Here is a 16,033-nt window from a genome sequence, read left to right as displayed (position 1 = left end):
ACAACGCGCGCACACACACACTCTCAAACACACACACACACACACACACACACACACACACACACACACACACAATGCATAGACAAGGAAGATTTATTCCATTTCCTGCTCTCAGTGGGTACAAATAATTGAATTCTTCTACATCTTGTTCAATACCCCATGATGCATTGCATCCATATGTTTGTAGCTCAAAACAGCTTTACAAAAAGGATATACAATATATACTTGTGCGTGCGTGTGTGTGTGTGTGTATATATATGTATATATGTGTGTGTGTATATTTACATGTATATGTATTTATATATACAGTGCTTCTTTTTATGCATTTTGGACGTGTTTGGATTGGTAAAACAAGCATACACAACATATATTAATAATGTATATCAAAGTGGCCCAAAGATGGCTATTTGACATTGAATGAAGCCCTTCATGCGCGGTTTGCATATTTTTCACATGTTGTAGAAACACAGAGTGATTGCTTTCCTTTTTTTTACTGCACAATATGGTGAACCTGTTTGAAGCATGGGTCAGCTTCAAAAATTATACACACACACACACACACACGCACACAAACATGAAATCGCTTAATTTGATGATTATGTGGCTCACGGAAAGATTCATTTCACCATCCCCAACTTGTCTTAGTCTTCTTTTCTGTCTGAGAATCACATCCGTCCATCTTTTTCTCAGTCACATACTAAAAGATGAATGTGCACACAAGCATTTCTACTTCATGAGTATGGCTTTGGGACCGCAGTCCAAGTGATTTTTCCCTTTTAACCTTTGAACTTTTTTGTTTCGCAGTTGACACTTCTGTCCAACCAGGATATGTTTTTTGTTTTTTTTTAAACCGCTACACACATCAGGGGACTTTGAGATGAATAAGACAAGGACAAAAGTATGGGGGCACACATCTTAAGAAGTATTCATACGGTTATGTAATTGTTCATCTTTTATCATCACGTTTGAGCGCTAATCTCAACCAAAGGAAATTGTTAGTCAAACCCTCTCAGGTCCTACTTCACCGCCCTCCAACTTTTTTGTTACCCAGAATTCCTACCAAAAAAAAAAAAAAAACTTGACGAAATCTTGTAAGTCTTCCCAGAAGAATGGACACTGTCCCCCTTTTACATTAACTATAAAAAGTTTTTTTTTGTTTGTTTTTTTTAATTATTATTATTTTTTTTTAAGTCAAGTTGTTTTATGTTTCGTTTGACAGTAAACTCCAAGCGAGAACAGCAGTCAACAACTTGATGCCTCTTTTTTCTTTTTTGAAAAATTGTTTACTATCTGCCAAACTGCTGCTTGTTGTGACGTGAGTTGAGTTCACAAACACCAAACAGCACGGCGGTTTATATCTTTAAAAAACTTGTAATTTAAGTCCGTTGTATCCAAAGACACTATTTTGCTGACTTCTGTGTAAAAGTCTCAGGTGAGTAAAATCTTCTGTTACATTTTGCAGAATCTCTGTGTAAAATGGGGTTATTAATGCTGTAAAGAGGGACCAGCTCCATATTTTCCTCCATTTTCCCTTCTTGTAGGTGTAATGTGTCCCAATACTTTTGTCCAGGTAGTCATTTACAAATGAATAGACGCAAAAAAAAAGAATTTGCGAGAAATGTCAAACAATACGTCTACTGTGCTGTGTTTTTGTACTTTGTCAACATTACTTTTGGTGTTACTCACTTCACATTATATAGCTCAAAAGAATTACAGAAGTACATCATTGTCAATACAACAGAGTAGTAATAATAATAATAATAATTTTTAAAATAATAATAATCATAGTCATCATCATGTGTATACTAAGTTATCATCATTCATGTAAACATATTGAATTAACCAGGTCATGCAAACAGTAGACCAACTTCCACTAGAGGTTGCACAGCACAGAGCAGGCCAAACGCCCACACTGAGATCCCGGACAGTAACGAGCAAGCATTTTTTATTTTATATGATGAGAATTTGTAGGTTCAAATTTTTTAATTTTGGGGGGGGGTCACTGATGATGCAACCACTCAGTCGCCTGATTTGTGTGGGTTTGATGAACACTTAAGTTGTGATTGACTGGAAAGCAGTCCAGGGTGTGGTCTAACTTTTTATGGATGGATTGATCTTTTTTGGGGGCGGGGGAGGCTTTTCCACATCATGCACTTTTGAGACTCAGTCGCACGTCCCATTACAACAAATGCTGTAGGATGGGGGCGGGGGGGATCTCAGTGTGAGACTCTAACAACAAAACAGCCATAAAACAACCCCCCCCCAAAAAAAAATAATCTTCATAAGCTTGCATGTTGTCCAACCCCCTCCCTCCCTCCCGCAACCCCCGACCCTCCGGACATGCATACACTTTCAGGTCAGAACCGCTTGTCACCAACCCAGTCTGAGCCAGAACAAAAAGAGTTCTTCACAATCGTTTAAACGCACCACTTTGACCAGTGACTCCTAAATATTTCTATTTAGTATATCCTGAAAGCTCATCTAGTGTGCTTCAAGAAATTATTCAGTTTTACTCAATTAGTCTGAAAAGTATTATTTATTTACTACAAATTACTTGCACAACTTGCATTGCTCACCGAAGCATTGCTTGTAACCGATTAATCGGTCGGGCCCTATTACAAATATTTACCTTTGTTCATCAATCATTGCAATTCCACTTAGAGACTAACAAAACCATTACATACTCTTCCACTCGATGGCAGAATGTACAGTTAATCTGTGTAACCACATGAGTTTTCCTGCGAGTCTATCAGCTTTGCGTTCAACTGAACATGGCCAGACTTCACACTCAGAAGTAAATTACAGGTACAATACACTGTACCCTTTACAGGTAAACAATTTGAAAACTGCCCAATGTTTCAGTCCTTTCTGCACCACTTGCTTATTCTCTCAGGAATGCCCAAATTCACAACAGGTGATGGCTCCATGAATGGACCTATACATTTCCCAAGATCTCCACTTCTAAATCTTTCTGTGAGTCTTCCAGTCTCTCTGTTGCAATCTTCTGATGACACACTCTGACAATCTAAGCTCAGTTGCCAGGATTTTGGGTTCCTGGTATGTGCGATATACAGTTTGTGGCAGCACAGGGCCATCTGATGGGCCTCCAAGCATGCATTCAGTCTTTAGCACCCCCTTGTGGAGACATAAAGAATGCATGGATTTTGGCATGGGGACGAATGAAGGCAAAACAAGCAGATGGCCTTTAATTAACCCTTTTATGCACCTTGTAACCTGATAACATGATAAACTGTGCACTGTAGTAACCACTGTCCCTGAAAGGGTAAAACTAGATAGATGTCACAACTAACGTAAGGAGGACAGGCATGACGATGTCTGCCATTCGGGGACTGTCCCTGGATAATGGTCCATACACTGGACACCTTACGATCGCTACTCTGCATTCCTGGCCAGACTGGGTGAGCAGCAGTTCTCTGTGCACTCCAGAGGGTCTAAATATAATCGTTTTGGGGGAAAAAAATATATAAATTAAACAAAAGACATTGAGGTTGTGTTCAGATGCGACTGGCCGGCCTGCAGCAGTAAGTACAGCTCCTCAGGCTGTCTCGGTCCGTGCTGCCCTCTGCGCTTCCACGGCGGTCATCGCTGTAATGGGACACTGGACGGGACAGATGCCAGATACACAACACGCACTTATTCATTCCAGCAGTTCCTTCAAGACCCAGTAGGTGGCAGTAACGCACCTCAGGGAAGTGGTAGGCGGGAAGCAGTGACCTACATTTACAACTTCAATTCTGATATTTGTTCCATGAACTTGGATTACATTATTCCTAACTGTCTGTTCTCTTTACCGCATACTGTTTCCCATGGAATGCACTGCATCCAGTACATGTATGGAGTTTTCCAATCAGAGTTCAGCCCTCTGTGTGTGACCAATTCAATCTAATCTGCCTAGGAGCTTCAGAATCAGTCGAGTCACTTCGACTTTATTATTTATATTTATGAATCAGGTGTTAGGTTCAGCAACAGGTAATACTGTAGCTATAGATTACAACACAATAAAATCCGTACTGTGTTAGCTTTTATAGGTCAAATTTTAAAACAAAAAATACCAATATCTCATACACTTGATATGCCAGAAAAAAAGTAAACACAATTTTTTAAATCACCGGCAAGGGGGTATGTACTTTTTTTTTTTTATGTCTTTTACTTGATAAATATTGATGCTGATTTTCACCAGGTGATGGTATTAAGAGGTTGCTTAAATCGGGTAAATCTCCAGTCTTAGCCTGGGTACCACACGTACTTTAGATTTTTTTTCACCCTTTCATGCACCAACAATGACAACCTGTAACCTGATAACATGATAAGCTGTCCACTGTAGTGATCGCTGTCCCTGAAATGGTTAAAGTGGTTTATTCATGACAGAAATGTGAAAAGTAGCATCATTGCCTGTACAGTTATTTGACAGTTTGGAATGCATTCATTTGCTTAACGTGATTTCCTGTAGGGAAAAAAAGTTTTTGAATTAGAACAATTTGGAAGCTAACCAGTCTCACGGAGCAATCTGTGTTTGACTAAGAAGGTGCTGCTGTACTTAGTAATCCAGTGAGGACAACTGAGCAGGGTAAACAGAATAAAATACATCATTATCAAATAGATTACCATGTTAATGACCCTTGATCCGTCATACCCATCAGCTCTGAATTATTGAGTTGTTCCGGGTTTAGAGTGACAATATCGTGAGCTGACAGCTCCGAGTTATGCGTTCATTAATTTTGTGTTTTATTGCGGTGAGTAATTGCTTTTCTGTCTCATTTCATGCAGTGTTCTGTTATTACGAAGCGGCAAGTCAGGCTTTCTTAATTTGTGACACTCGATGATGAGTTCATCTTCCGATTTCGTAAACCAAGGTATATGCGTTGAAAAAAAAAAAGAGATGATAAACGATTTTCAGATAAAAACATGAAGTGCTTTGAAAACTCACAACTCTCGTTCTCGCCATTCCCCAACTCATCTTCCTCTTCCTCCTCAGGCAGCAGGAGTCCGTGACAGGGGCTGGTCGGGGTGATCTGACTCGGTCCCTCCACGCTGGTCCCCAGCTGCAACCTGCGCATGTGACGCACCACTGCCGTGGCGTTGAACGCTTGCTGTGTTGTGCAGAGAAAGAGGGTAGGGTAATTCGCAAAAGCGTACACAAACTTTGTGCTTCTACCATAGCACTAACCTTCCACTTGCTTTTGGCAAAGTTCTTCTTGATTTGAGCACTGACGGATTCATGGATGTTCTTATCTAAAGCTGTGTCTCCACAGATCCTGGGTAAGTGACACATATCACATATTAAGCAGGGTAATGCATTTTTTGTCTTCATCCTTTTGTTAATCTGTTGTATTTTACATAAATGTCATGTATGTGTATTTTAAAAATACATTTATAAGACTCCTGGTTTCCAGTATAATTAAATGAGCCTCAGGTGAACCAGAAGGACATTAACCGTTTCATGCAGTCTGTATCTTGATAACATGATAAGTTGTCCACTGTAGTGACCGCTGTCCCTGAAAGGGTGAAAGACAAACGCAGGCATTCACTCTTTCGCTGAACCAACTGAGTGCCAGCCAGTTTAGAGACTTCACACCGATCATTCAAGGCTCATAGCTTATTGATATTATTATTACTGAACAGTCATTTTCGTCTTTAAAATACCAAGAGCAACATTGAAAATGTGCTTTTGATGACTAAATAAAATATTTACAAATATCACAATTGGAACAGTTTACCATTTGACAAACTTAACAAACTATTTGCATGCCATTTATTAAAAGTAGTATTTTGTAGTGTGTGTGTGTGTGTGTGTGTGTGTGTGTGTGTGTGTGTGTGTGTGTGTGTGTGTGTGTGTGTGTGTGTATGCATAATATGTACATTTCGTCTTGTATCACTTGATACTCTGCCAGAATTAGTTCTTTCATTTTCACTTCCTATCGCAGTTTTTCCAAATAATGTACATCATTAACAGTTTATCATTATGTAATCCCACCCCCAACCACACACACACACTCTCACACACACTTTTCCATACTTCTCTGCTGTTCCAATGAGAGGATGATTATTTGCGGTATGAGTAACAGTTCCTACCATGGATGCTGGAGGGCCTGTTCACATGTGTATCTTTTAGAAGGATCTTTCTCCATCATGTGGCAGATGAAGTCTTTGGCTACAAAAAAAAAGTTGCGTTTATGATAATGACGTGTTTTCTGATTTTGTATGCTCCAAGTATTAACTATCTAGGGATACCTGAATCGCAGATGTCATCCCAGTACGGCGAGTCAAATTCATACTCTGCTTTCAGGATTTGTTCAAACAACTTGGCATCGTTTTCGTCGTAAAATGGAGGATAACCGCAAAGTCTAAAGGTATGTTGAAGCAAAGAACACACCGCCGATTAGGTACAATAAAGTCTGATGATTATTTCTTTGCAAAGAAAATAATGCTCATGATTTATAAAGACTGTCTGAAAGGTATGAACTTTTTGTTGTACTGCGCCAACATATTTGACAATTATTAGAGGTGTAACAAAAAAAAAATTCAAATCGGAAAATCGGTTTTGATTTGACAAACCAAATTGCATTGTTGCAATTTATAATGGTTACATCCATAAATCATATCGCCGCACATTTTTACCTCTGTAAAGGCAGATTTTATTGCAACAAACAAAGAAATTCCAACTCACAAAATATAAGAAATGACTCCTATGGACCAGCAATCGACTGCTTTGCTGTACGGCTTCTGCGCGAGCACCTCAGGAGCTGTGCAACACACACAAATGCACAGCACAGGTGAGGGTAGGATTCAAAGTCATCTTGACCTTGGTGAGCAGCCGAGTCACGTTAAAGAGTGTAGAGAGTACTTATAGATCGCTTGTACTTGACTTAGTAGGGGATGAGAGAGCCTCTCATGAAGCAACGTGCACAAGAGGATGTCAGCTGAGCGACAGAATGCTGAGCATACACAAGCGAAGAGTGGCTCACCCAGGAAATAAATGCCTCACCCACATATCCGGGAGTCCCGCAGGCTGTAGACATGACGCTGCCCGCTCCCTCAATTTTGGACAGGCCGAAGTCACTGATCATGATCTTAGAGTCTTCGTCCATGCTGTAATACAACAAATTCTCCGGCTGCAAATAGAGGTATCATGAGAGCAAATAGACAGAATGCAAGCTGCAAAATTTGGCTCCATTTTTTCCCCCTCCTACCTTCAAGTCTCTGTGCACGATGCCCATATCATGAAGATATTTAACTGCATCCAAGATCTGGTGGATGAGCTGGCTGGCATCTCTCTCTGTGTAGAAGCCCTTCTCCACGATCCTGTCAAACAACTCGCCACCTGACACACTGCACGATAAAAGTGAAGCTGATCTTAATTGTAACTGAGTGACAGGCTGCGGTTTGTATTGATGCTGAAGGCAAAAATGACAAGCTGACAAGTTGAACACAAATGGCTCCCGAACAGCCTTGAGGAGTTCCACATCACTGTCGCGTGTAATTGCTAAAGCGTCTACAAACATCGGCTTAGTATTGATGTTCAAGAAAAAAAATAACAATTTGGTGCTGTTCTTGAGACATTTTGTAAAACATGATGTTCGAGAATTATGCCTTGAGGAACATGTATGTTTATTCCATCAAGCCAATTGTGTTTAGAGCCTTGACATTAAAAAAATAAAAAATAAAAAAATATCTCAAACCATTGCTCAAAGCTGTTTTCTCATTTGAGTAAAATAAAAAAAAAAAAGCCAAGGAAGGGCCCTTTCTTTTCTTGCTCAAGGCTCTCAACACAAGTGGCTTTAGACCAGCACCTTGAGGAACTCCTGTGTAAAGTTTGTCACATCAACAAATTACAGTTTGAGTTAATGTAGAATACAAAAACTGTTGTTCCACGAGGCTGTTCTCTGAAGCCTTTGCTAAAATTAAATGAGTTGAGAACATAGCACTGAGGAACTCTGCTTCACAGTACCACATAGATAGGTTAAACATTTACAAACACCAGCTCTAGCTGGATTGACAATGACAGAAAAATGACAGACTGGGTTCCTCTGGACTCAGTTTTTGAGCCATTTATTTTAACGCAGGTTTAACCTAAAGCTGACACTGCCAAAAGCTTTGAGGAACTCTTCTTCACGCTATCATGGCACAAAAACACAAATGGCTTGTGAACAGAGCCTTAAGGACCTCGGCTTATCTTTTTTTGCTCCTAAAGTTGTTTGTTCCCCAACTGTTTCACACAAGCGACTCAAAAACAAAGTTGGTATATATGTTCTAGGCAAAATTAATGACACGCAGTGAGGAGCAAGGCTGAGTTCTCAAGCCCTTTGTGCAAAAAAGGTGTTGAAGCAAATGTCACAAAAACAGAGCCTTGAGGAACGCTGATTGTCAGTTATTTTCCTCAATTAAAATAATGGTATCATTAATTGATTAAACACATGCCACATTGTCTGTAAAAATGAGAATATCAGTGTGTCACTTTGATATTGCACAAACACTCCTTGATTTTGAACCATGAGATCACTTATAATGAAATTCTGGTTGGACAGTAAATCAGGCATTTTTTTCCGAGCAATTTAGTCAGGAGTGTCCAACAACTGGAACAGGATCTCTTTCCATTAAAAAATGCTGCTGCTGCTGCTTCTGCTGCTGCTGAAAGGTTTGAATATTTCATTTGGAAGAGACTACAAACAGTATGCTGCATGTACAGTATAACATAACAGCGGAGCATCATTTTAAAAGAATGGGTCCAGCTTTGTAGAATCTAATAAAACGGCACCAAGAAAGAAAAAAAAAGACATCTGCATTTTGTCTCAAAATGACCTCCACCCTCCAAATTATAATTCCAAATTAGCAGCTCTTGAATTGAAAGCAGAACTCACAGCTGCATGACGAGGTACAGATGAGACGTGCTTTCGAAGATATCCTCCAGCGAGACGATGTTAGGGTGCTTGATTCTGAAAAAGTCATGAAAGCATAATTACTGTCTAGAACATTCCTCTTGTGCTCGCTGTAAAGCGGTCACCAGATGGCATTATTGTTGCGTTATGTCACCATTCGAACGCCTCGCAAGTGTAAGATAATGCACGGACGCAGTAGCGTTGGGCTGATGAATGTGCTACTCGGAGCAGATTTTAAAATGACGGGAAGTGTAAAGTATGCAGTGTGAAGCCTCCAGCAGGGTATCGCTTATCAACATGTGAGATTGTGAGAATATGTCACTTTAACACTGTGGCAGATGATGGAGGATATTGCAGGGTGAGCAAGTGCGCTCTTTTCCAGATTGTTTTTTTTTCCCATGTAATGCTGCTCTTTTATTGGCTTAATAGTGACTTCAAATTTCAGTCCATACCACCCACCCTCTCTTCTTCTCCACCCCTTATGTCTCCTTCTCTTCAATACATTGCTTCAGGGAACTCCACACCATCTCCGCCTCTGTGTGCTGTTGCCCTGGCAACTGGGACACTAAAAATAGGTCTATCTTCTTTACTCCTGACATTTCCGGTGCACAATCCTACTGTTTCTACTGACACCGTGCATTCGGTGGCCTGTTCACTTGACCTCCTGCATAGAATGTGCCTGAGGTTCTTCAATTGGACAACAGGAGTCACTTTTGAGGGTGGTCAACTCACCTGTGCAGTACCGCGATCTCATTCTCTATATTGTTCTCTTTGCCTTCCAGCGCTTTCTTGGGGATGCACTTGATAGCCACCAGCCTTTGTGTCCTCTTCTCCTCGGCAAGAAGCACCTCAGAGAAAGCACCCCTGGGCAAAATCAAGCCGTGGACATATGAAGAAAGAAGCAATTCCAGAGAAGTTCATTCTGATAATACTGTTTGTGGTAACAAACGCTTGACATATTATTATTATTATTAAAACATGATGTGCTACAGTAAAACCAGGGCAGATTAGGGATCAACACAAAAAAAATTCATCCAGAGAAGTTTACTTGTATTTCGGATTAAAAAAAACATTTATGACCAGTGTTAGGAATACAGCCACATTTCCACTTAAAAGAGGATGTGCACACTTGTGCAGCCACGTAATGTCAGTTCGTGTATTTTTACCTCCCCTTTTGAAAAGTTTTTTTTTTTCCCAATTCATTTGTTCATGTTACAGGCTACATTATTGTTTTGAAAAAGTTTTCAAATGATTTAGCTTTGACTTGTACTTTCATATCCCCAAAACCTGGCAGCTGTTCAGGGGTGTGTAGACTTTTTACATCACCTGTAGAGAGCCACTCAATGGGACAAACCGTAATCGAGTCATATGTCAAATGAAAAGTATTGGGGGCATTACATACCTATATCTATCAAATCCATATGCTGCGGTTTTATGGCACAATAAGTGTTATTTTGCCCGAAAAACTCCCCGCAAAATCAGAAATCACCTTTGAATGTTCCATTTGTATCAAGGCCTTACAGCAATCCGGTCTCACACAAAAAAAAAAAAAACGTTAATTTCCTGCAATTTTTATCCTATCCTCACCAAATTTGGTGGACAGAAAAAAATCTATTGGCAACACACTATATCAAGCCATACACCAAATTAAAGGACGATTCCACACGTATCCTGATACGTAACATGCAGTATGATTCAAGGATGATTCGATTCAGTTCAATTCAGTATAATAACGATTCCATTCAATATAGCACAGCTGAGTTTGAGAGGGTATGATGCAATGAGTTTCCTGATGTCATTTTTCAGACAGATGAATGAACTTGTCACTTCTGTAAATGTTTTGAAGTGAAACAATTTGAGATACAGAACTATTTTGTCCAAAAAACACACTGAGTCACTCATCTGTAATTGTTTGGTCAGTGCATATATGACATCATACTGTACCTCCTAGAGACAAGGCATATCAAGTGACATGGTGGTGCACTTTAGCAAGATACCCTGAGCTGAACTGGATTAACTTTGAGGCGATAGATATGATGATTCAACAAATAACCAGCACCCTTTGCTGATAAGCATCTGGATGCACTTTTTTTGTATGTGGCGTGTGTGGTAGTCACTGGATGAATAATTCAAAGTGGTTACATTATCGACATGGGGGTAGGGGTCTGAGAAAAGTTCCAAAGATGAATCCGACACAACACTCACACATAGATATTTACAGGAACAGCACCTGCTCTAAATAAATAAATAAATAAATAACAATGATAATAACAATAATAATAAGATATTTGCTTATAATAGATATAAATATAGCATGGCTGTTTTCCAGAAGAGACTAAACTGCATTAAAGATTCTGCTGAGGGGGAGAATGACATGCATTTACACAGTAGCGTGGGGTGAACACAGAAGGAGGCCATGGACATTGTTAGAGACCACAACTGTGCTGTGAGACAAGAAAAAAGACCATGTGGCCATCAGCGATATGCAGGGTACAGGAACAAAAACTGAAAATCTTTTTTCTTTCTTCCTTCCAAAGAACATTTTGGGGTTCTCTATTAGGTTCATCCCAGAATTAAAGCTCATGCACACAAAACCTAATATTTGTCAGTGACTCTCACAAATCGGAGTCTGGAGAGCATGTGCTCAGTCACACATTGCAACTGTTGCTGTGAGACACATGTAATTAAGGATCCACTTGCTCATTGCACCTTGGAGACTTCGCTCTCTGCGGATTTGCTGCTGAGCACTACATACTGTTATTTGGCATGGCTGACATTTACCTAAGAGCCCATTGTAAAAGCTTTTCAAGGCATAGCTAACGAGAAACATAAATAACGTTGATTATTTCGATCATGCTGGCCCGCACTAAACTAACCACCACAGGGATGGTTTAGACTGCTGTAAGTATCCATGGCTGTATGTCTGCACTTACATGTCCTTTTTTTTTTAAATATCTCCTTATGGCTACTGTACATACAGTATGATTATGTTATGATATAACTGTATATTATTGCATTTTGCATTTATATTCTCAAGGACGTGACGGCTAAAATGTCCCCCAAGCACACTATCAAATGTGTTTTGTAGACATTGAGAAATGCCGATGTATTTATTTATTTTATGTTAAAGAAAACAGACAAGGAATTTCATACAGGGAATTTTCCTGATTTAGGCAAACTATACTTCAAGGTTAACTAACTAACTGACTGACTGTGGCAACAATGGCAACTGACTAACTAACTGTGCTAATAGACGACCTGCCACTACCCAGACAAGCAGTGGCTCATTGACTATGCAAACGTTGCGACTTAACTAAACAGCAAACCAACTAACTGACTCGTGCTCACTGAGTCCATAAACTCAGTGACTATGCTAACCGTGCTGATTGAATAGTTATCTGAGCTGACTAATTGTGCTAAGGTACTTATTACCTTGTCTAGCCTTGCTTTGCTAATTGACGATGTAATTAGCTAACTAACCAACCGATTAATGATCCTGACTGACTGTGCTAATTACCATTCTAACTCTGCTAATTATCCACCAGTCTAACTTTGATAACTGACTGACCATGCTAATAATGGCAATTGGCCAGCTAATTAACTGAAAAACTAGCCAACATAACAGATTGACAAGGCAAATTGTACGAATTGGCAAGCTAACAATATCTGCTGACTGATTGACTGTGCTTGTTGACTGCTTAACGAACATATATGATCACTAAATGACTATCCAGTTGACGCTAATTGATGACCTAACAACCTGTCTAACTATATGACTGGCTATCCTGTTTAACTAACCAACTGTTATGCTAACAAACTGATTGACTCTTTCATCTACAGTGTATATTAATTGTATTGAGCGGACTGTACGTCGATGGCTCAAAGGGCCCCGAGCCAAAGTGAGACATGAGCAGTGCAGCAACACATCCGATTATTCATTATGTCATTTCACTGCAGTGTGCTTGTGTGACGAAGAACACGCGACACAAGCATCTTCCTGTGTCATCCCTTTGAATGAGGACACTTTGTCCTGACACCCGACTCAGCCTCAAACTGTGAGGATTAGACAGAATAGAACATAAAATAATTTAAATCAATTAACCTCATGCACTGAATTCCTGTATGAGCTTCTCTGTAATCGTCTCTCGGAGCCATTAAGTAGCTTTTCATCGACACATTAATGCCAGGTCCGGCAACACTGACAATTTGACTACAAATCTTGAAAGGCGCTTATAAATAAAATGTATTATTATTATTATTATTATTATAAATACTGTCTGTATTACACCACCTGGAATAATGTTACTGCAAATTACACAGCTTTAATTTTTTGTGGGACAGAAGTAGAAATGCAACGTCGTGTGTCATGTACTTTGTTATTTAATTACATGTGATGTTGTGGTTTTCTTTTGTGAAGACGTTTTGCCTCTCACGTTAACTTCTTAATGAGTTCATGTAACAGGCTAGTTAGACACTAGTAGCCAGGCTATTTGTGGGAAACCCAACTATTTATCCTCCAAGTTGGAGGTTAGGATTACTGGTATGCTGCAAAAAGAAAAATGGTATCATCGTTTTGCCAAAAACAATGGTTGTTAAAATGCCTTGTAAAAAGGATCCCACTTTGCATTCTTTGCTGTGTCAAGGATGTTCCAACTTACGTCCCCAGCACTTCTTTGAAGTCATAATGCTCTTTAATGTCGGACGTCTTCTTCTTCCACCCATTGCCGTCCTCTCCTAGAGGCATCCTGTCACACTGATGGGATTCGCCACACTACAGCTGCAAGTAGACCAAACGAGCAGCATACACAATTCATTTGTTAGCCCTCAGCAAAAGACAGCCCATGCTGAAAAGATGACTTTTTGTCACAATCAATGTAGAAGCATTATGGCACAAGTTGGAATAATGTGTGTGTGTGTGTGGGGGGGGGGGGGTTAAACTTGAATAGTGCTGTGGCATACAATATCCATAATTATATTTGGACTGCAGAGAGTATGCTCACGCACAATAGATCCATTACTTCACTTAGCCTGATGTGAGTAATGGTTAGTGCAGCTCATGTTTGACTCCACTGAATGACATTGACACAATACAATCCATCTATTTTCTATGCAGTGCTTGTCCTCATTATAGCCACAGGTAAGCTGGAGCCTATCCCAGTTGACTTTGGGCAAGAAAAGCAGGGTACACCTGACTGGCCTCCAGCCAATCGCTGGGCACATGTACACATTGACATTAACACCCATTGACAATTTGAGTCGTCAATTGTGGGAAAAGTTTGCGTAAACAAGCATGGGGAGGACATGCATACACTCCGCAGGAGGGCCGTAGCTCAGATTTAAACTCAGAAGCTCTCAACTATGGTAAACGTGCGACGTGCATTGCTGGTCCGCACAGGATGTGCAGCAATACCCTTGCACCTAAAGGTGAATGCTGGAAGTGATTATCCGACTTTGACACCATACCCACAATAGATGCTTCACATTGAGTGTCATTTGGGTGCTTTCCCTAGAACAGTGGCTCTGTCGAACCCCTGAGACTGATTCTCCGAACCCCTAGGGTTCGATCGAACCCAGGTTAAGAACCACTGCCCTAGAAGTTTGACAAACTAAGAGCCCTGGAATTCGGCCAAAGAGGCTTCCTCCAACCAAAATAGCTGTCAGCCTGTTTCATTCCATACTTGGGTCGAGACTGTTCCTGGTATCCTGGTATTACAGCCCATTGAATTCCGTGTTGTGCTATAAGGTGCATTCTGCTGTCAGTGTCCGAGAGCCCCAAAATACTGTACATACATTGACAGCAAAAATTGGTGATTTTTTTTTTCTCTATTGAAGCCCCTCGGGGCTATTATTTCATTGCAAGAATACATGCAACGATTCCAAGAGGGCCCAAATAACTCATAAGTTAGATTCATAAAGCGCCTTTCAAGGTACTCAAGGACGCTGAACAATATTTCAAGCCTTCTGGACCGTTTAACTGTACCTTCCATGAACAAAAATGTACAGCCACATCTTTTGCTAACAGGCAGCCTTGATAAAAAGGCACTAACATAGGCGCTGGAAGTAGGGCAAAGAGGGCCAGTCAAAAAAAGCGTAGAGACAAAAAAAAAAAAAAAAAAAAAAAAACTATAAGGGCAGGCAGCAAACGATTCCAAGAGGGCCCAAATAACTCATAAGTTAGATTCATAAAGCGCCTTTCAAGGTACTCAAGGACGCTGAACAATATTTCAAGCCTTCTGGACCGTTTAACTGTACCTTCCATGAACAAAAATGTACAGCCACATCTTTTGCTAACAGGCAGCCTTGATAAAAAGGCACTAACATAGGCGCTGGAAGTAGGGCAAAGAGGGCCAGTCAAAAAACGTAGAAAAAAAAAAAAAAAAAAAAAAAGAATAACATGCATGGTCAGTAGAGAGAATGATGACAGCATTTAAAGCTTTGAGACAAATATCAACCCCAATAAGTCAATTCAAAGTTTTAAATGAAACTGTAATGCATGGATAAAGATCTGAACTGAAAATGAGTTTTAAACGGAGAGACATGTTTGCTGAAAATTTAAAATTGTGCTTGCAAGCGTGCAGAAAGCACTGTGGGTGTACTGCACCACTCAAGGATGTGACACGCAAAGCAAGACCGCATCGTTATAGGTTCATCCACACGGGTGTCAGGCATGGACAGTTGATATTTTGTATTCATAGAAACATGGACATCAATGCGAGGGCGGATAAAACGTACCTAAATGGCGATCTGTGCCCGGGGTTGTGCGCTCCTTGCCTCCGGGAGAGATGCTGATGCTGCTGGCCGGGCTTGTGCGCAGCGCTGCCGCTCCGCTTGTGCTCTCCTGACGTCAAAGACACGCACGACTGTGAACGTAGTGCAGCATGAAATCACTGGATGGGGCGAGGGGGGGGGGGGATATAATACGGTGTCAATCAAAAATGAGCTATCTTTCCAAATGCTGAAACTGAGGGATTTGGTTTGTAAATAAAATCATGTAATAAAATAATTTTGGGAAGCACGAATCATTCAATCAACTTGTTAATTTATGTTACAAAAAGTTTGTTTCTACTAAATTTCATTCATGTTATTTTTGGCACGCGATTTTTATGTAGCTTGAACGCGGTTGTAGTACTATTCCG

At 40.3% G+C, this 16,033-nt stretch overlaps 1 protein-coding gene across 1 annotated transcript; it reads right to left on the bottom strand.

Annotated features, from left to right (window-relative positions):
* Positions 1-77: 77 nt before the first annotated feature.
* Positions 78-15,844, bottom strand: camk1a (calcium/calmodulin-dependent protein kinase Ia). Its single transcript, XM_019895749.1, has 12 exons — positions 15,630-15,844; positions 13,556-13,674; positions 9,630-9,761; positions 8,880-8,954; positions 7,212-7,350; positions 7,007-7,133; positions 6,689-6,764; positions 6,253-6,365; positions 6,094-6,172; positions 5,189-5,276; positions 4,949-5,111; positions 78-3,619 (listed from the first exon to the last, which is right to left on the bottom strand). Exons 2-12 carry the CDS (start codon positions 13,639-13,641, stop codon positions 3,516-3,518), a joined length of 1,182 nt encoding a protein of 393 aa, XP_019751308.1. The 5' UTR covers positions 13,642-13,674; positions 15,630-15,844; the 3' UTR covers positions 78-3,515.
* Between the last annotated feature and the right edge of the window lie 189 nt (positions 15,845-16,033).

Source organism: Hippocampus comes, unplaced genomic scaffold (genome assembly GCF_001891065.2).
Source record: "Hippocampus comes isolate QL1 unplaced genomic scaffold, H_comes_QL1_v1.1 scaffold420, whole genome shotgun sequence".
Lineage (NCBI taxonomy): Eukaryota > Metazoa > Chordata > Actinopteri > Syngnathiformes > Syngnathidae > Hippocampus > Hippocampus comes.
The sequence above is the reverse complement of the archived record's forward strand: the minus strand, read 5'-3'. Positions and strand labels throughout refer to the sequence as shown.

Excerpts from the sequence above, each read along its gene's own strand:
- camk1a (XM_019895749.1), bottom strand. The coding sequence starts at position 13,641 with ATGCCTCTAGGAGAGGACGGCAATGGGTGGAAGAAGAAGACGTCCGAC. Across the intron at positions 9,762-13,555 it reads TTCAAAGAAGTGCTGGGGAC|GGGTGCTTTCTCTGAGGTGC; the intron begins GTAAGTTGGAAC and ends GATTTTGCCCAG. Across the intron at positions 7,134-7,211 it reads TCGTGCACAGAGACTTGAAG|CCGGAGAATTTGTTGTATTA; the intron begins GTAGGAGGGGGA and ends CTCTATTTGCAG.